Source organism: Homarus americanus, unplaced genomic scaffold (genome assembly GCF_018991925.1).
Source record: "Homarus americanus isolate GMGI-L3 unplaced genomic scaffold, GMGI_Hamer_2.0 scaffold39675, whole genome shotgun sequence".
Taxonomy (NCBI): Eukaryota; Metazoa; Arthropoda; class Malacostraca; order Decapoda; family Nephropidae; genus Homarus; species Homarus americanus.
This window is the reverse complement of record NW_024736071.1, coordinates 19,174,078-19,195,968: the sequence shown is the minus strand read 5'-3', so window position 1 is coordinate 19,195,968 and position 21,891 is coordinate 19,174,078. Positions and strand designations below refer to the sequence as shown.

The window sequence follows — 21,891 nt, the reverse complement described above, 5'->3', positions numbered from 1 at the left end:
ACCTCAGACTAAAGTTAGGATAATATAATTGACACTGCTGGATTCCTTGCAAGACCAGGAATATTTTGAATATACAGTACACTTCATATATTTTGCATAAAAGATAACATATTTGCTCTGTGTAAACAAAATTTTTACATGAGATCTAAAATTTGTATGTCTAATGCAAAACCCATGATGTTTATTTTCAAAATGATCATCATATTGTAAGAATTCCAGCAATGTAAATTATATTCTGGCCGGGTAATTTGTATGAATTTTATGAGCTAAATAAAAGAATTATACTTCACCTGCGTATATGAGTAGATGCACTGCGTAAAGTGGGAATTCTGGTTCTGGCAGGGTACTGCGTAAATGTAGAAATGCGTAAACGAGAACTGCGTAAAGCGGGGTATTACTGTACAGTATTTTTTGTTGTAACTTATTTATTGGTAGTAATTTTATTTCTCACATTTCCTGGTGCTGTATATATTATTTTAAGAAAACTATGACTACAGGAGGAAAATCCACACTGTGCGCCTTAAATGCCATAAAATACGGTACTATACTGAAGTTTTAGCGTTTTTTATTTCATTATTTATCGTTTTTATACATTTAGTAGATTCACCAGAGGATTCAGACAATTGGCTTCTTTGGACAGTGGTCCCCCATTTTATCCGGATCTTCAAGGTTCACTGTACTTAAAATGGGGATCGGTGGTAGAAGCGGTACCATTCTTGCCTCGCAAGCGAGATGTCACGGGTTCGATTCCCGGGCCGGTGGAAGTTGTTTGGACTTACTTCGTAGCCCCCATTAGTCCCTGTTCACCTAGCAGTAAAGTAGGTACCTGTTGTAAGTCGAAAGTTGCGAATTCGTATTCAGGGACAAGTTGTTGGAGCTTCCAATAACTTGATGACATAAACCACTGACTCTTCAGGCTTCCACGCCCTTGACTCTTCAGGCTTCTACGCCCTTAACTCATGAGACATAAAGGCAAGCATGAACTTAGCATGCTTCTCTGTTGGGCGCTGTAAACGCTTCTGCGTTTCACCTTACCCAATGATGTAGGGGAGTTCCCAATAAAAAAAAAAAAAAAAACTGTACTTAAAATAATGTAAAAAAATAAAAAATTGACAGGAAATGATATTAGCAGATTTGGTCTTTCACAGCCATTTTGAGACCCAAACCCTTGTGAATTTTAAGGGCATGTTGTACTTGGTGCTCATTTAAAATAATTTCTTCCAGAACATAACCCGTTTTTGGAGAGTTCCGGATATCAGGACGACGGATAAATGGTCCCACACCTGTATAGTTATTGGTGATCTGCTGAGATACCACACAGGATGTAACTTGGAAGGTCAATCATTATCCTCCTGTGTAATCCTGCCACTGGGCTGTTTGCAGGAAAAACATGTGGTGATGTCTGTCTGGACAGTGTATCCTGCCATTTAACATATGAAGACTTTTAGAGGGTGTTTAACAGTTGAATACCAGAGGTCATTGGTTGATGCCCTCTCTATCATTATTTCACACATAACATTGTACTGTACTGTACTGTACTGTGCTGTACTGTGCAGTACTGTACTGTACTATACTGTATTGAATTGTGTATTGTATTGTACTGTATTGTATTGTACTGTACTGTGCTGTACTGTGCTGTACTGTATTGTACTGTACTTTGTTGTACTGTACTGTACTGTGCTGTATGGTACTAAACTGTGCTGTACTGTATTATACTGTGCTGTACTGTATTGTACTGTGCTGTGCTGTACTGTATTGTGCAGTACTGTATTGTATTGTACTGTACTGTATTGTACTGTACTGTATTGTATTGTATTGTACTGTATTGTACGATATTGTATTGAATTGTACTGTACTGTATTGTACTGTACTGGACTGTATTGTACTGTACTGTAATATACTGTATTGTACTGTACTGTATTGTACTGTAATGTGCTGCATTGTACTGTACTGTGCTGTACTGTGTTGTACTGTACTGTATTGTGCTGTACTGTACTGGGCTTAGCTGTACTGTACTGTACTGTGCTGTACTGTATTGTGCTGTACTATACTGTACAGAACTGTACTGTACTGTATTGTACTGTACTGTATTGTATTGTACTGTGCTGTACTATACTGTACTGTACTGTATTGTGCTGTACTGTGCTGTACTGTATTGTCCTGTATTGTATTGTGCTGTACTGTACTGTACTGTGCTGTACTGTATTGTGCTGTACTGTATTGTGCTGCACTGTACTGTATTGTACTATACTGTACAGAACTGTACTGTACTGTATTGTGCTGTACTGTACTATACTGTACAGAACTGTACTCTACTGTATTGTACTGTACTGTACTGTATTTTGCTGTGCTGTACTGTGATGTACTGTACTGTACTGCACTGTACTGTATTGTACTATACTGTACAGAACTGTACTGCACTGTATTGTACTGTACTGTATTGTATTGTACTGTGCTGTACTATACTGTACTGTACTGTACTGTACTGTATTGTACTGTATTGTACTGTACTGTGCTGTACTGTATTGTCCTGTATTGTATTGTGCTGTACTGTACTGTGCTGTGCTGTACTGTATTGTGCTGTACTGTACAGTGGGGTATGCTATAACGAATGGATTCTACTACGAATATTCCTATAACGAACGGTTTTACCTATAAAATTGAGAATGCTATAAAGAACGAAACTCCTACAACAAACATTATTATTATTATTATCTTTTTTTTTTTTTTTTACTAATTTATTGTTTTTTTATTACAAGTATTAATGATATTCTTTATTTCAGGGGTCTAGATGCATATTTATGCACTTTTTTTACAATTTTTACATTTTTATATTATATTTTTCAGTGTTAAGTGGTTGTATTTGGGGGCCTGGAACGGATTAATCCTATAACGAACGAATGCTATAACGAACAAGGTTCTAGAACCAATTAGATTCGTTATAGCATACCCCACTGTATTGTGCTACACTGTATCATGCTGTACTGTGCTGTATTGTGCTGTACAGTGGTCCCTCGGTTAACGAGCGCCTCAGTTAACGAGATTTCGGTTAACGATTTACCTTCCATAAGATTTTTAACTTCGGTTAACGAGCAATCCCTCGATTAACGAGTTTTTTATGAGCCGACTTCAACATGTTTTCGCTTGCATTTGGTGGTCCACCAGCTGTAGTATTAGTCCGCCAATACAGTAATCGGTTTTAGGGCATAAATTCCTTACTATTTTAGTAAATATCAAGAAGTTTATACTATTCAATAATTTTAAAAGTTTAATATTAACTTTTTTAGTCATTTTAACAATTGTTGAACATAATTGAAGGTAAAGAAACTAGTTTCTGGCGTGTCATCCAGCCTGTTAACACACCAGACAGGCGTTAGTCTCTCTCTGTTTTCAGTGGAGGTAACATCTTGCTTGAGACTCTCTTCAACTAAACACTGTTTTTCTGTGTTTCCAAGCAAATTATTGGTAATTTTGAAATATATTTTACATATTGACAATATATAATGCAGTGCAGTGTTGATTTAAAGAAAATAATCTTGAATTACACCAAGAGAGCTAAAATTTTATGGGTGAAATGGTGCCATGAAGTGACTTCTCTTCCACCCCCAATGCCTTCTCTTCTTCCTTCTCCTCCACCCCCATTCTAATTCCCATCATCATCATCATCATCATCCAGGAGCCTTCTACATAGACACCTCAAAGTAAGTGTATTTTTCTACCTTTCTTGTTGAATTTAGGCAATTTTCGGTGAGCTGGAACCAATTACCCAAAAACCCATTGAAACAATGGTTTCGGTTAACGAGTTTTCGGTTAACGAGCAACCTGCTGGAACGGATTGTGCTCGTTAACCGAGGGACCACTGTACTGTGTTGTACTGTACTATGCTGTACTGTACTATGCTGTACTGTACTGTGCTGTACTTCTATTGTGCGATACTCTACTGTGCTGTACTGTGCTGTGCTATACTGTGCTGTACTATACAGTACTGTACTGCGCATACTGTACTGTACTGTACTGTGCTGTACTGTAATGTACTGTGCTGTACTGTACTGTACTGTATTGTATTGTATTGTACTGTACTGTACTGTACTGTACCTATTCTATAATTTTTAAAATTACTAAAAATCTTACCTCAAAAGTTTCCATATAAACAGGATCATAATGAATGCCATCATACATAACGATCATTCTGTAATCATATTTCTTATCTTCACCAAATCTGAAAGAACAAATTACGGTTAAATTTTTATATGAAGATTTATCAAGTAGCTACTACAGTAGTCACACTAATTTCACATGTTCATGACAAAGCAGTTAAGTGAATTTTGTGGAACAGTAATTGTAACCCCATCGTACCATACCATCAACCATCATAAAAGAGTTACATATGATATTTTATGCACAAAATGATATAAACAAAATCTTCAGCTAATAAACCTTCATAACTTTTCATTCGTGTACAAAATGAAAGATGAAAATTAAAAATACACAGTAGATACTGTTGGATGTGTTGTCATCTTTGACAAATATTTTTATCACAAATTACAGTAAATGTTTGTCCAAAAGGTGTAACTTGAGCCTGAGAAAGAATGTCACAAGGTAGGACAAAATCATCAATCCTAACAGAACAACAGGTTAGCTTTTCGCTTAAGAAAATACAGTGGTCCCTCGGTTAACGAAATTTCGGTTAACGAACTGCCTCCCAAAAGATTCTTAAATTCGGTTAACGAAAAAAAATTCGGTTAACGAATTTCTTACGAACCGACCTCAACATGTTTTCGCTTGCACTGGCCGGTCAACCAGCTTTAGTATTAGTCCGCCAATACATTAATCGGTTCTAGGGCTTAAATTCCTTACTATTTTAGTAAATATCAAGAAGTTTATACTATTCAATAATTTTAAAAGTTTAATATTCAATTTTTTTGTCATTTTAACAATTATTGAACATAACTGAAGGTAAAGTGACTAGTTTAATGCGCGGCATCCAGCCTCTTAACACAGCAAACAGGCGTTAGTCTCTCTCTGTTTTCACTGGAGGTAACATCTTGCTTGAGACTCTTCAACTAAACGCTTTTTTTCTGTGTTTCCAAGCAAATTATTGGTCATTTTGAAATATATTTTACATATTGACAATATATAATGCAGTGCAGTGTTGATTTAAAGAAAATAATCTTGAAATACACCAAGAGAACTAAAATTTTATGGGAGAAATGGTGCCATGGGGTGACTTCTCTTCCACCCCAATGCCTTCTCTTCTTCCTTCTCCTCCACCCCCATTCTAATTCCCATCATCATCATCATCATCCAGGAGCCTTCTACATACACACCTCAAAGTAAGTGAACTTTTCTACCATTTTTGTTGAATTTAGGCAATTTTCGGTGAGCTGGAACCAATTACCCAAAAACCCATTGAAACAATGGTTTCGGTTAACGAATTTTTCGGTTAACGAACAACCTGCTGGAACGGATTGTGTTCGTTAACCGACCACTGTACCAGTGATAATATCCCGAATAAAAAAAAAATTAAGATATGTTGCACTTACTAATGTACAGTATTACCTGCCTTAACCAATCAGAGCACTTACTGTAGAGTATTTCCTCATGCACTAAATAATTCATACTGTAAGTTCAGTAGCGGTTTTAAAAACCATCAAGGTTTCTGTAGGAGATCCAATAACAGTGGAGAGTCATCTTGCTTTTATTGATGAGATGTCCTTACAGAGAGTGGCTTCTAATTCCCCCAAGCAATCGATCCTCGCTGGTCAGTCACGCACACGTCGCAGAATCACGCCAACCGCCTCCCACCCTGCCGGGACTTAGCCCACACTGTCATACAGCATCTGCTTCAGTCACGCCTACACATATGCATACATACAAACCCTACACCCAGCCACGAGATTTTAATAGCTGAATTTAACATTTTGTTAAAAGATCTCAGACCAATAGGAACCTATAGTGGGCAAGTTGTGACACAAAACAAAACAAACAAAAATAAAATAAAGCAAAACTGTCCTAACATGCAACACAGTACATAAATATACGAATGCCCATGAAACAAAATAAGTCAGAATTCATTGTCCATAGCAGACACACCACAAACGTGGTCTTGAAGGTGTGATGGGTGTCTTCTCACACGGCGGGGACGCTGGCACGTTGCAGATGCCCCAGTTGGGGGTGGGAACGCAGTCGACACCACCAGGTCACCTGGCGAGTTTTTTCCTTGCCTCACGTGCGTTGTGGATGCGGGTACGGTGCGGAGGCACAGGTGATGGCGGTTTCACAGCGGCAGGCGGCAACTGCCACATGTCTAGTGAAATGCGTCTAGTGTGGCAGCATTATGTTAGTGTTAAGGTGCAAGCACTGCTTGCTCCCTCTCGCTTTCAGTTACCGTCGCTGGTTAGCCCTCGTGGCGAACAGGGAAGCAACTTGCTCAAGTCTTTCCTTGCCAGTACACAGCCTCCTCACCATCAAGACTCCTGCTGTGCCTCCCCGTGGCAATACACGGTAACTGGGTGCCTCGTGAGCCCAGGCTAGACCAGCAAGACATCTCGGAGTAGCAGTGGGCCCCAGAGGGATGGCGCATAGGCTCACTGGCATGTGGACACATCCTGGCATCTACCAACCACCGCCTGCTGCCTTGCAGATTAACCTTGGCAGGTATAAGGCTACGGGGGTAAATCCCTTAAGAAAAAAATCTGCAGTGGAGCCTCACATCAGGCAGACATGCTTACAGAGCTCCAACAAGACCCCAACGGCGATGTAGGCGGAAAAGGTGACCACCATGGACAACCCAACGACTACACCAGCAGATGAATGCAATGCCCGAGGGACAGGTTACTAAGGCGAAATGCAACAAACTGGGCTATTGGCAGTCCATTGCAACTCTTCCTCTCCCCAGTCATTGCAATACTTGCACCATTGGATCAGGAAAAAGGAGAGCCAAGATGTGTGGTAGCAGCCTGCGCTCCGGCCTCACCACATAAATCAACTCACGAGCAGCCATCACCCAGTTCATCATACCTCTCATCATCAAAAAACCCCTTATACCCAGCCAAAAGTCCTATGGCGACGGACGAGTGGCGACGGGGAAAGGCAGAGATGAGTACCGGGAGTCTCTAGTCATAACTCTGCACATGGGTGGCACAGATATGATGGTCATTTATGCACTGGGATCTAGGCAGCAGTGCAATCCAGTCCTGTTTGAGCGACTGAGCAGACTTTACAAGGAGCCACTCTGCTCACCCCACATGGGGAGGGGGCTAGAAGAGGTGCCCTAAACATAGCCTGACTAAAAACCAAACCTGACCCAGTAAGGTCATCCTTATGCAGTCGAAAACACAGTAAAAAATCACAGATCCAAACAAAAACAAACCATACAACCTTTTATGGTCGCTGCATGGAATTTCAAGACTCTTCTGGATACTGGCACAAATGTGCGTCCTGAAAGAAGAAGTGCCTTTGTGGCAAAAGAGCTGGCTAGGTATAACATCGACATAGCAGCCATCAGTGAGTCCCTGCTCCCAGATGGGGGCCAACTCACAGAACAGGGGTCTGGCTACACCTTCTTCTGGAAGGGTAAGCCTGCTGCGGAGAGAAACCGCATTTATGGAGTTGGCTTTGCCATCAGTCAACGCAGGCTAACTTAAATGCCTACTGGAATCAACGAATGCCTCAAGAGGCTTAGAGTCCCACTGAATCCCTCGTCATGCCTTTTTCATCAGTGCATATGCCCCAACACTGGATGCAGAGGATGACATCAAGGAGGCCTTTTATGCCAACCACGACAGAGTGCTAACCTCTATCCCCAGAGAAGACAAGGTTGTGCTCTTTGGCGACTTCAATGCCAGAGTTGGCAGAGATGCTAATATTTGGCAAAGAACCATAGGGAGAAATGGACTAGGTAAGTGTAATCCCAATGGCATACTCCTTCTCAGCAACTGTGCTGCACACAACCTCACTATCACCAATACCTTGTTTAGGCAGGCAGACAAGTTCAAAAGTTCGTGGCAACACCCACGATCCAAACACTGGCATCTCATTGACTACATCATTGTCAGAGAAAGATATAGTCGAAATGTCCTCATTACCCGAGCAATGCGTGGCTCAGACCATTGTGACACTGATCATCGACTTATCAGAGCCAAGCTCTCACTTCATGTCGGCCCAAAACGGCGAAGGCAGCAATCCTCCATAAGAGATTTTAATGCTAAGCATCTGCAGGACCTAGCAGTAGCACATGCTTTCAGAGAGTAACTCGAACATAGGCATATAAACAACCCAACAGCAAACAACGTGAATCCCAGTGCTGAATGAGATACTCTTAACACTGTTATGACAAAGACCTGCAGAGAGACCCTCAGCCAGTTCAAAAGAATACACCAGGACTGGTTTGATGAAAATGACCCGGCAATCAAAGTACTAATCAATGATAAACGTTCTGCTTTTACTGACTGCCAGTACAAACCTCAGTCTCGGACCAAAGCTGATAACTTCTGCAAGAAGAAAGCGGCGGCCCAGCAGGAACTTCACATCTAAAGAATGACTGGCTTACAAATAAAGCATGTGAAATACAAAAACCTGCAGATCAGCACGAGATGCTCGAATTTTTCATTTCCACTGAAAAATTTTATGGGTAAGTCGCTCGTGGCGCAGCCCCCCTTCGCTCATTTGACAGTAACCACATAATTAAAGACGATGAAGGCCTCCTTCAGCGCTGGAAAGAGCACTACCATTCATTGCTCAACCGAAACACCGATATGGATGTCCTGACTACCCAGCAGGTCCCTCAGCATCCAGAGATGACCCACCTCAGCTATCTTCCATCCCTGGATGAGGTAGTTACTGCCATCAAACAAATGAAAATTAACAAAGCCTCAGGGCCTGGTGGAATCCCAGCCGAGGTGTATAAAGCAGGAGGACCTCTATTTACCAGCCGTCTCCACTCTTTCCTGGAGAATATATGGGAAAAGGAGGAAATCCCCAATCTCTGAAAGATGCCTCCATTGTCAATATTTATAAGAACAAGGGGGACCGGTCAGACTGTGGCAATTACCTTGGGATCTCGCTGCTCTCCGTAGCTGGCAAGATTATAGCCAGAGTCCTCCTAAACAGACTTCTTCCTGAGGCGGAAGACTTCCTCCCAGAATGTCAATGTGGCTTTAGACCATCACGTGGCACCACTGACATGATCTTTGCTGCCCGCCAGATACAGGAAAAGTGCAGAGAACAGCGACGTGACCTGTACATGGCTTTCATCGACTTAACAAAGGCCTTCGACTCGATCAACAGGGAAGCTCTCTGGTGGACCCACAGCCGTTTTGGCTGCCCACCAAAATTCATCGCCATTGTGAGGCAACTCCACAACGGCATGAACAGCAGTGTCCTGCACAACGGTACTCAGTCAGAGTTCTTCCCCATGCAAACAGGGGTTAAACAAGGGTGTGTACTGGCACCAACCCACATTTACATATTCTTGGCTGCCTTCCTTACTCGTGCCAGTGCCAATTTAGCCAGCGGGGTGAACATCCAATACTGGGTGAAGGGTCTTTTCAACATAAGATGACTCCGGGCAAGAACAAAGGTGTCGGCAGCTTCCATTATTGAACTTCAGTATGCAGACGACCTCACCCTTGTTACTCACACTGAACACGACCTACAGGAGATCCTAAACACCTATGCAAATGCGTCTGCGCACTTCGGCCTTGAGGTGAATGTACGTAAGACTCAGATTCTCTTTCAACTTGCCCCTGGTTCAGCCACACCTCCACTATCCATCCAGCTTAACGGTACTACACTCTCTAATGTTTCCCACTTTTGGTATCTCAGCTCCCACCTGTCCACCACCGCAGACATCGATTTAGAGATTCAGCATCAGCTCAGTTGTGCATCCCAAGCCTTAGGCGGACTCTGAAACCGTGTCTTCAGCTGAAGGGAGCTGAAATTATCCACAAAGCGGCATGTACATTGAGCAGTGGTCCTTCCCACCCTGCTATATAGCAGTGAGAATATGGGTCACATACAGGAGGCACCTCAAGGCACTTGAAAACTTTCACCAGCATAGTCTACGTTCCATCCTCCAAGTTCGCTGGGAAGACAAGAGAACAAATGCCAGCATTCTTGCTGACACCAACTGTAGAAGCATCGAGGCTACCATTATCCATGAACAACTACGTTGGACTGGCCATGTTACCCGCATGGACGACAGTAGACTGCTAGAGCTGCTACTATACAGTCACCTAAAAAATAGTAAACGTAAAGCTGACGGGAATTGAAAAAGCATAAGGATAGCCATAAGACAAACCTGAAAAGGTGTGAAATCGACCCCCCTCACCTGGGAGTCGATTACTCCACATCATAACGCTTGGAGGAGCATCACACGAGAAGGTGTCAATACTTTCGAGTTAGCCCGACTGCAAACTGAAGAAGATAGGCGCCAACGTTGGAAAGACGCTGCCACCGCCCCTCCCGCACTAGATGCAGCCATCCACATGTGTAACGAATGTGGACGACGCTGCTGGTCCCGGATCAGCCTCTTTAGTCACCTCAAAACTCACCAACCTAGGTGACATCCCTAATAACTCATATCATTGTATCATAGCTGGATGATCGTCATACTCGATTCCGAGTGACAGCAAAGTAGGAGTAGAGTGATTGTGAGGCCGTTCTCCTGGTGGACGCTTCAAACGCATTCAACATACCAAACCGCAAGGCCGCACTGCACAACATCAAGATCAAGTGTCCAAGCTTTGCAATGTATGTTGAAAGCTCCTATAGGAATCCATCAGACCTCTATACAGTAAACAACAAGGCTCTAAGAGGTGATACCATCATACAGTCAACCAAGGGTACAACGCAGGGGGATCCTGTTGCAATGGCAATGAACACAATAGGCATATCCGTGCTCCAACACACAATAAAATTTGAAACAACTGAGGTCAAGCAAGTGGCGTACGCTGACGACCTTACAGGAGCAGGAAAAGTGGAGGACATCAAATAGTGGTGGGACCTGGTAACATCACAAGGTCAACAAATAGGGTACCACCCAAATGCCAACAAGTCCTTCCTCATTGTGAAGCCAGAACATTATGAACGGGCAATGAAGGTGTTCGGTGGAGGTGAGGTCAAAATAACAAAGGATGGCCAAAGACATCTAGGCACAGTATCGGCACGACGGACTTCAAGACCGAGTACGTAACGGGAAAGGTGAATGAGTGGGTTAGGGAAATCCAAACTCTGTCTGAGATTGCTAACACAGAGCCACATCCGGCTTTTCCGGCATTCACCCATGGAGTCAAGCATCGCTGGAACTACCGGATGCGCACTATCCCTGATATCGGACATCTCCTCCACCCTCTGGAAGAAGCTATCAGAGTTAATTTCATTCCCAAATTAGTGAAACAACCCCTCTTAACACCAGCAGAAAGATCACTCCTTGCACTTCCATCAAGACTGGGAGGAATGGGACTAACCAATCCAGAGGAGATTGCTGCCACCGAACATCAAAATTCAGTTAAGCTCATGGCAGCCCTCACGGACTACATAATAGCTGAGAATGCAACAGGGGAGATGGATACCAGTGAAGTAAACAAGATTCGAAGGTCCATTACGACAGAACGACAGCACGGCCAAAGTGATAAGCTGCAGCAACTGTTGCTGCAGGTACCAGAAAATTTGAAAAAAAAAGTAGCTCCAGCGCAGGAGGTGGGCGCCTCGAACTGGTTAACTACATTACCAATAAGGGCAAATGGTTTCAGTCTCAATAAACAAGAATTTACAGATGCCATTGCTCTAAGGTATGGTTGGCCAGTAGAAGGGTTGCCCTCCCAATGCGTGTGTGGCTCTACCTATGACGTGGATCACGCCATGGTGTGCAAGAAAGGGGGCTTTATTTGCATGAGGCATGACAAAGTAAGGAATCTCACAGTAAATATGTTGAAGGAAATATGCCTTGATGTCATGGTAGAACCGACCCTTCTTCCATTGGACGGTGAGACTTTCCAACATAGGACTTCAAACACATCCAACGAAGCCCATGTTGACGTCAGTGCTCGAGGATTCTGGAAGCGAGAACAGCGAGCCTTCTTCGACATCAGGATTTTTTATCCCATGGCCGCATGTCACTGTAACTCAGCTCTCGGTGTGGCACACAGTAGGAACGAGACGACAAGATAAGGGCATACGGGGAGAGAATTCAGAACGTTGATCAAGGCAGTTTCACTCTTCTAATGTTCACAACCTCTGGGGGGATGGGACCAAGTGCAAGATGTTTCTACGCCAGACTCGCGGAGGTGATCTCCGAACAGAAGCAGCAGCCCAGAAGCTACGTTACAGCCTGGATGAGATGCCGACTGTCTTTCTCTCTCCTTCGGTCGGCTTTGCTTTGCCTCAGGGGAACGAGAGCTTCTGCCCCAAAGCCGACAACAGCTGCAGATATTGACTATGAGGCTACAGTCACTGAATGCCGCATAGACCTGCGGCTCAACTAATTCAACACAGCCAGGATAGCTACTTATGTATTAGGATACTTAATATTACGGTAATAAAATGGTGGCGAAGGTGTGGCTATTGGGGGAGACTGGAGGCCACGCTTAAAAAAAAAAAAGTAGTAGTAGTAGTTTAAAAGAAGTAGTAATAGTAGTAGTAGTAGAAACCAGGATGTAGGCCTATAGGGGTGGGGGAAGTGCTGAGGCGGATCATCGGAAAATGCATAATGGAGGTGGTAAAGGATGATGTCAAGGCAGCAGCAGGGAACCTACAAGTGTGTGCTGGCCACCAGGCTGGTGGGGAGGCCGCCATGAGATTGATATTTGAGCATCGTGATTGTGAGGCCGTTCTCCTGGTGGATGCTTCAAACGCATTCAACATACTTAACCGCAAGGCTGCACTGCACAACATCAAGATCAAGTGTCCAAGCTTTGCAATGTATGTTGAAAATTCAAATAGGAATCCATCAGACCTCTATCTAGTAAACAACAAGGCTCTAAGAGGTGATACCATCTTACAGTCAACCGAGGGAACAACACAGGGGGACCCTGTTGCAATGGCAATGTATGCAATTGGCCTATCAGTGCTCCAACAAGAAATAAAATTTGAAACAACTGGGGTCAAACAAGTGGCATACGCTGATGACCTTACAGGAGCAGGAAAGTGGAGGGCATCAAAAAGTGGTGGGACTTAGTAACATCACGAGGTCCACAAATAGGGTACCACCCAAACACCAGCAAGTCCTTCCTCATCGTGAAGCCAGACATTATGAACGGGCAATGGAGGTTTGTGGCGAAAGTGAGGTTAAAATAACTAAGGACAGCCAAAGACATCTAGGCACAGTAATTGGCACTGCGGACTTCAAGACCGAGTACGTCGCGGGAAAGGTGAATGAGTGGGTTAGTGAGATCCAAGCTCTGTCTGAGATTGCTAACACAGAGCCACATGCAGCCTTTGCTGCATTCACCCATGGAGTCAAGCATCGTTGGAACTACCTGTTACTTACTATCCCTGATATTGAACCCCTCCTCCACCCTTTGGAAGAAGTTATCAGTGTTATTTTCATTCCTAAATTAGTGAAACACCCTGACTTAACCCCAGCAGAAAGAGCACTTCTTGCACTTCCATCAAGACTGGGAGGGATGGGACAAACAAATCCGGAGGAGATTGCTGCCACTGAACATCAAAATTCACTTAAGCTCAAGGCAGCCCTCACGGACCACATAATAGCCCAGAATGCAACAGGGGAAGTGGATACCAGTGAAGTAAATAAGATTCGTAGGTCCATTATGACAGATCGACAGCGCTGCCAAAATGATAAGTTGCAGCAACTGTTGCTGCAGCTACCAGAAAATTTGAAAAAAAAAGTAGCTATAGCGCAGGAGGTGGGCGCCCCGAACTGGTTAACTACGTTACCGATAAGGGCAAATGGTTTCAGTCTTAATACACAAGAATTTACAGATGCCATTGCTCTAAGGTACAGTCGGCCAGTAGGTCTGCCCTCCCAATGCGTGTGTGGCTCTTCTTATGATGGTGATCACGCCATGGTGTGCAAGAAGGGGGGCTTCATATGCATGAGGCATGACGAGGTAAGGGACCTCACAGCAAATATGTTGAAGGAAATCTGCCGGGATGTCATGGTAGAATCGACCCTCCTTCCATTGGATGGTGAGATCTTCCAACACAGAACTTCAAACACATCTAACGAAGCCCGTGTGGACGTCAGTTCTCGAGGATTCTGGACGCAGGGACAGCGAGCTTTCTTCGACATCAGGATTTTTGATCCCATGGCCGCATGTCACCGTAACCTAGCTCTCGATGCTGCACATAGGAGGAATGAGAACGACAAGAGAAGGGCATATGGGGAGAGAATTCAAAACGTTGATCAAGGCAGCTTCACTCCTCAACCTCTGGTCGGATGGGACCAAGTGCAAGATGTTTCTAAGCCAGACTCGCGGAGGTGATCTCCAAACAGAAGCAGCAGCCCAGAAGTTATGTTACAGCCTGGATGAGATGTCGACTGTCTTTCTCTCTCCTTCGGTCGGCTTTGCTCTACCTCAGGGCAACGAGAGCTTCTGCCCCAACTCCGACAACTGCTGCAGATATTGACTATGAGGCTACTGTCACTGAATGCCGCATAGATCTGCGGCTCAACTAATTTAACACAGATAGGATAGCTACTTATGTATTCAGATATTTAATATTAAGGTAATTAAATGGTGGCGAAGGTGTGGCTATTGGGGGAGGCTGGAGGCCAGTTAAAAAAAAAAAAAAAAAAAGTAATAGTAGTAGTAGTGTGTGTGTGTGTGTGTGTGTTTATAATCAAATGTACTAAGTTTATTTTATTACTAAAATTATTATGTCTGGTGCAAAGTAAGGGATGTTTATACTCATATTAATCGCTATCTTACAACAATTTCAGTCATGTGAGTTATATTATCTTAAATCAAGTCAGTCACATTTTATGAGGGAAAAATTAGCATCCTTCATTTAAAATCCCTGAGCAAGTGTTAATCTCCCCTCCTGGGAGAAGGGTCCAATGGGAGTGTCTGCTGTTTATTTGTTTTTCATTAATTAGTAGAAATACGTTACTGTAATAATCTGTGCTTATTAATACTTGCACCCTCTATATACAATACAGTATAGTACAGTACTATGTGTATACCTCAGGTAAAAAATTTCATTCAAGACATCTTCAGGTAATAAGATCCACCAATTCCCCTATGTGTGTGTGTGTGTGTGTGTGTGTGTGTGTGTGTATCAGTATTGTTCCAGTACGAGTGCTGCCCTCTTGTGGTCTGCATGCAAATGAGTTGCGAATGAAATAGTCTCATGCTTCAATGTACTATAATGAATAAGACAGTTTCCATTCCTTATATGTATTATAGTAGTTGACTTGTTTCTGAAATAATATACAATAGTCATTCTGAATCCTGCCGTCACCTGTACAAGTTCCTCAACAAAGCCCTTCTTCAAGTACGTATTTACTTAACCCACCATGAGCGAAGAGAAACCAAACACATGTGTGAATGCATGGTCACTTCTACTGTACATACACTACAAAACATCAAATAAAAGCTACATACAGTATTCTTTACATTAATTTTACTACAGTGAAACCTCGCTTTACGCAGTCAATTGAACCCACGGAGGCATGTGTAAAGCGGGGAAACGCGTAAAGTGAGTAACAGAACATATGGGATTAATTGAAATAGAGACTGGGCTGACCCCCAAACTCCACTTTTTCAGACACAATACCTACGTTGTAGTAAAAATAACTTCTGAATTTTATGATGGTATGCACACACAATTAATAATTAAGAGAAATATCAATAATATTATTTTTTTTAACACTTACATTAGTAGAAAAGGTGGCTGGACACACGGGGATGGGGGGTTGATTCAGAGGCAGAGGGCAGATTATTGGCCCTCACCTGTATCAATTGTATCACTATCCACCACAGAGGCTTGCAGGGCCTCTATGTCAAACCCCTTAAAGTACATATAAGTCCATATCCTCACTATCATTATCACTATCACTGACTTGGGCCGGCTGTGGTGGGTGGCGGGTGAAGAACTGGGTAATGTTTTGATGACTGGGCGACCTTGTGCGCACCCTGCCCGCGCCGCTCTCCGCGTAAAAGAGTACATGGACCGCGTAAAGTGCGCATTCCGGGTCTGGCAGGGTACAGTGTAAACATCGAAACGCGTAAAAGAAACCGCATAAAGCGGGGTAATACTGTACATCTACAACCATTGATAATCAAGACTTTCATGTACACAAAATCAATACAATAAGCTCTAATATCCGCTCATTTCATCCCAAATATTAATGGATAATTGCTTTGGAAAAATCCCTAAATGCCAACTGGAAGCTGACGGTAATCACACATGTAAGTGTGTACGTAGTTCATGAAACACAAGTCAACTTGTGTCATGATGGAAGACTCAATAATGAGTAATAGAGTATAAAATCAAGAGAGTTTAAGATATATTTTTTGAATACAGGTAGTTCTGCTATAACGCGATAATTGTGTTCTTGTAAAATATCGTGTTATAGAAAATCGCATAATAGAAATAACAGGGCTTATGGAGAAAATAGGGTTAGGTGCAGATTACTCGAAATCGAAAAAATTTAGTAGTTAGCCTAACACAAAGGATAGCACGGTCTAAATAAATGTTACATTCATATCTAATAATGAAATCATACAGTAAATGTAACACTTTACTTGATGGGGGAGAAGGGTGATTTTGAGGTTGATAAAATCAAGCTTCTCTTCAAGTGTTATATCCTTTCTTTTACGATCATCACCGGGAATTCTATCACCAGAACGCTTCTTGTTGATATTCTTCTTTACTATATTCACAGTTAATACAGTGGGGTATGCTATAGCGAACGGATCCTACTACGAATATTCCTATAACGAACGGTTTTACCTATAAAATTGAGAATGCTATAACAAACGAAACTCCTACAACGAGCATTATTTAAATTTTTTTTTTTTTCTAATTTATTGGTTTTTTATTACAAATATTAATGATATTCTTTATTTCAGGGGTTTAGATGCATATTTATGCACTTTTTTACAATTTTTACAATTTTATATTATATTTTTCAGTGTTAAGTGGTTGTATTTGGGGGCCTGGAACGGATTAATCCTATAACGAAAGAATGCTATAACGAACAAGGTTCTAGAACCAATTAGATTCGTTATAGCATACCCCACTATACCACAAAATTTGAGAAATAGTAAGCAAAAATCGCGTTATAGTAAACAAGCGTTCGCGTTATACAAATATCGTTCCTAATTCATAAATCGCGTTAGAGCAAATTCGCATTATCAAAACACGCGTTATAGCAGAACTCACTGTATATGTACGTATACAGTATTTATGAAAAAATAAAAATAAAAATAATGATGGACCATCCAACATTTTGTAGTTAATAAATCTATTAATTACTAATTTCCATTCATTTTCATTAATGTATTTTATAAATTTCGAGAAAAGGTCCCTAGTTATTAATACCAATACAGCAAAACACATCCTCCAACATTTATTATATTACATATTCTCGTATGATCAGCCACTTCTGGTGTATGTTTTATCATCGATAATATAAAATATTAAATACTGTGCTATATCATCTTGATAAAATCACATAAGAAAAAGGGGAAACAATGGAGCACCTTATCTTTCATCATTATTCAAGAGATCTTCAGAGGCAACTGAATTACAAGGATTGAGACTGAGAAAGGCTTATGTACACAGGGTGACCTTACAAAATATGATGTCAGGTAAAACACATGACATCCACTAATTCACACACCACCACCATCGCAAACATAAGAGGAGCTTATAAGAATGGGCGACGTAACTAGTCATGTCAAGTCAGGGAAAAAATAAGAGACCCACTAATCATCTACAGTATTCTACATCTACCTCAAATGCTTCCAAAGCATTTTTAACCTTGGGCTATTGACAAATAAATTTGTGTAACATATTATCAGTTTTGTACTGACCATCACTAACGTTTATAGAATTCATTTCCCAAATCAAACTTGCTTCAACCAGAAGTCTTTCTGTGACGCATGATGGTTTATACACTTCTAAACTGTTTTCCCAATCTCTTGGATGATTATTATTCCTCATTATGAATTGTGCTATAACATATAGAAAAAATATGAAATATTGCATCATGCTCCAGGATCCTCTTGTGTTGGTGGTTTGGGGAGGGAGGGAGGGGACTGATTGTACACGCCCCAAAAAAGGTTCATGCCTCTCTGTCCCTCAGTTAACGAAATTTCAGTTAACGAATTACTTTCCATCATCATCAACCAGGAGTCTTCTACATACACACCTCAAAGTAAGTGTACAGTGGTCCCTCGGTTAACGAACACAATCCGTTCCAGCAGGTTGTTCATTAACCGAAAAATTCGTTAACCGAAACCATTGTTTCAATGGGTTTTTGGGTAATTGGTTCCAGGTCACCGAAAATTGCCTAAATTCAACAAAAATGGTAGAAAAGTTCACTTACTTTGAGGTGTGTATGTAGAAGGCTCCTGGATGATGATGGGAATTAGAATGGGGGTGGAGGAGAAGGAAGAAGAGAAGGCATTGGGGTGGAAGAGAAGTCACCCCATGGCATCATTTCACCCATAAAATTTTAGTTCTCTTGGTGTATTTCAAGATTATTTTCTTTAAATCAACACTGCACTGCATTATATATTGTCACTATGTAAAATATATTTCAAAATGACCAATAATTTGCTTGGAAACACAGAAAAAAAGCGTTTAGTTGAAGAGAGTCTCAAGCAAGATGTTACCTCCAGTGAAAACAGAGAGACTAACGCCTGTTTGCTGTGTTAAGAGGCTGGATGCCGCGCATTAAACTAGTCACTTTACCTTCAATTATGTTCAATAATTGTTAAAATGACTAAAAAATTGAATATTAAACTTTTAAATTATTGAATAGTATAAACTTCTTGATATTTACTAAAATAGTAAGGAATTTAAGCCCTAGAACCGATTAATGTATTGGCGGACTAATACTAAAGCTGGTTGACCGGCCAGTGCAAGCTAAAACATGTTGAGGTCGGTTCGTAAGAAATTCGTTAACCGAATTTTTGTTCGTTAACCGAATTTAAGAATCTTATGGGAGGCAGTTCGTTAACCGAGGGACCACTGTACTTTACTGCATTTTTTTTACTTTGTATGCACTTTTCTGTGAGCTGGAACCAATTACCCAATATCCCATTGAAACAATGGATTCGGTTAACGAAATTTTAGGTTAACGAACGACCTTCTGGAACGAATTGTGTTCGTTAACCGAGGGACCACTGTATATACTGTTAATGAATATGATGTATTTCTTTGTGTATGAACCTCTGTCCTGTGAGAAGTAATACCACCCTCAGTGTCAAGACCTGACAGAATTACTCAGAATAGGCAAACTGTACTCCAAGCTTTGTCAATAAATTTGTTAAACTAAAACTCTCTTTTTTTGTATGTATTAATTAATAGAAATATGTTTACTGTAATAATTTGTGCTTAATGTGTTTAATATTTTATGTTAACCATGATAAAACATACACCATAAGGGGCTGATCATACGAGAATATATCATAATAAATGTTGGAGAGTGTGTGTATTGCCTCCCCCCTTGCCTCCCTGCCAGCACCTTGCCTCACCACCTGCCTTCTTTCACCTCACAGTATTTCGCACAAAAGATTGTATATATGATATGGTGTTGGGGTATTAATGAAAGAATAATAAACAATATTGTATTGTTAATGACAGTACAGTAGCTTGATGAATAGTAGTGACAATTGTAGTACGCTGCTATTCTTCAAACGACTGTCAGTGATGATGCTATATTACTTATTTATTAATTAATACCACAACATTACAACCAGACACCCAAACACCTGGACTGGTCATGGGGACACCGGGTGGTGTGGTGTTCACGTGGTGTAGTAACTCGTCCTCGGGTGTTGATATGAAGGACCTAATGTGGTCATGGGGACACCGGGTGGTGTGGTGTTCACGTGGTGTAGTAACTCGTCCTCGGGTGTTGATATGAAGGACCTAACGTGGTCATGGGGACACCAGGTGGTGTGGTGTTCACGTGGTGCAGTAATTCGTCCACGGGTGTTGATATGAAGGACCTCACATGGTCATGGGACACCGGGTGGTGTGGTGTTTACGTGGCGCAGTAATTCGTCCACGGGTGTTGATATGAAGGACCTCACGTGGTCATGGGTCACCGGGTGGTGTGGTGTTTACGTGGTGCAGTAACTCGTCCTCGGGTGTTGATATGAAGGACCTCAATTGGTCATGGGGACACGGGTGGTGTGGTGTTCGTGGTGCAGTAATTCGTCCTCGGGTGTTGATATGAAGGACCTCACATAGTCATGGGGACACTGGGTGGTGTGGTGTTCACGTGGTGCAGTAACTCGTCCTCGGGTGTTGATATGAAGGACCTCACGTAGTCATGGGGACATCTGGTGGTGTGGTGTTCACGTGGTGCAGTAACTCATCTTGCGTTTTGATATGAAGGATCTCACTTGGTCATGGGGACACTGGGTGGTGTGGTGTTCACGTGGTGCAGTAACTCGTCCTCGGGTGTTCATATGAAGGACCTCATGTGGTCATGGGGACACCGGGTGGTGTGGTGTTCACGTGGTGCAGTAACTTGTCCTCGGGTGTTGATATGAAGGACCTCACGTGGTCAAGGGAACACCGGGTGGTGTGGTGATCACTTGGTGCAGTAACTCGTCCTCGGGTGTTGATATGAAGGACCTCACGTGGTCATGGGGACACAGGGTGGTGTGGGATGGTGTCACAGTACCCCACCCAACTGGGTAGAGTTGTGTTATTTTCAAAATCACGTTTGAAGCCGACCCACTTTTGCTCCCAGGGTGGACTGATTAGCACCTCCTTGTCAGAAGATGGCGGTCAGTTCCCAGGAGTGCTTAACTCATTGGCTTCAACACTGTTCATCACTGTTCAACACTGGTCCCACTCCTTTCCTAAACGAAATTGTCACTTTCGATTATGTTGATATCCCGGTGGTGAGGATGGGTCGGGGAGAGGGATTTGGGGAATGGGCCGAACATTGGCCAACGGGGGCCACTGCTCAGCGGGAGCAGCGCCTGAATAGGTCTTGACCCTATGGTGGTCAGGGATGTAGTGTGTAATAATAATAATAAACGGTTTATTAATAGAGTTGCAGCCGGTGGCTGAAAATATACAAACTTACATTTGATTTAGAAATAATGATATAACATGCATTGAATACATTTACAGGGCTGTACAGTACATAAATCAGGAGTTGTTTATTATTTTAACAATAGATGGGATGGTGCTGTTCTTATATCTATCGCTGCGGGCTCTCATGGGCTGAATTTTGTTGTAGTGGCGGACTGCGGAGGTGGGTGGGGGGCTGCCGGTGGCAGGAGGTGGCGATGACGAGGGTGGTGCAGTAGTCCACTGCCAAACCTTGCTAGTGCTTGGTGGTGGAGGTCACTGAGGGATGGCATTTCCAGGGTGGAGAGAGCGTTGGTGTAGCCGGAGTAAACTGCACCAAGCATGATTCTGCAGGCCCTTTTCTGTACCTTCTCTAGCCGACGTTGTTGGGTGGAGTTGAGAGAAGACGACCAGGCTGGTGACGCATACATTAGTTTGCGGAGAATAAAGGCGTTGTAGATAGTCCTCAGCTCTGGCGTGGGTGTCCTAAGTGACCTAAGTCTTCGTGGCATGTAGAGACGGTACGAGGCTGCATTGACTGTGATATTTACATGGGCCTTCCAGTCAAGTTTGTTGTCTATAGTTACACCCAGGAGTTTGGCAGACTGCACCAGCTGGAGAAGATGGACACCCACTGTGACTGCTGGGGCTTGCACTGGA

At 42.5% G+C, this 21,891-nt stretch overlaps 1 protein-coding gene across 1 annotated transcript in view; it reads right to left on the bottom strand.

Annotated features, from left to right (window-relative positions):
• Nucleotides 1-21,891, bottom strand: part of LOC121871880 (ubiquitin thioesterase OTU1-like) — a 56,543-nt gene that overhangs the window by 19,210 nt on the left and 15,442 nt on the right. Inside the window, 1 exon segment of the mRNA XM_042374462.1 lies at nt 4,132-4,219. Coding sequence (XP_042230396.1) covers nt 4,132-4,219 — 88 coding nt within the window.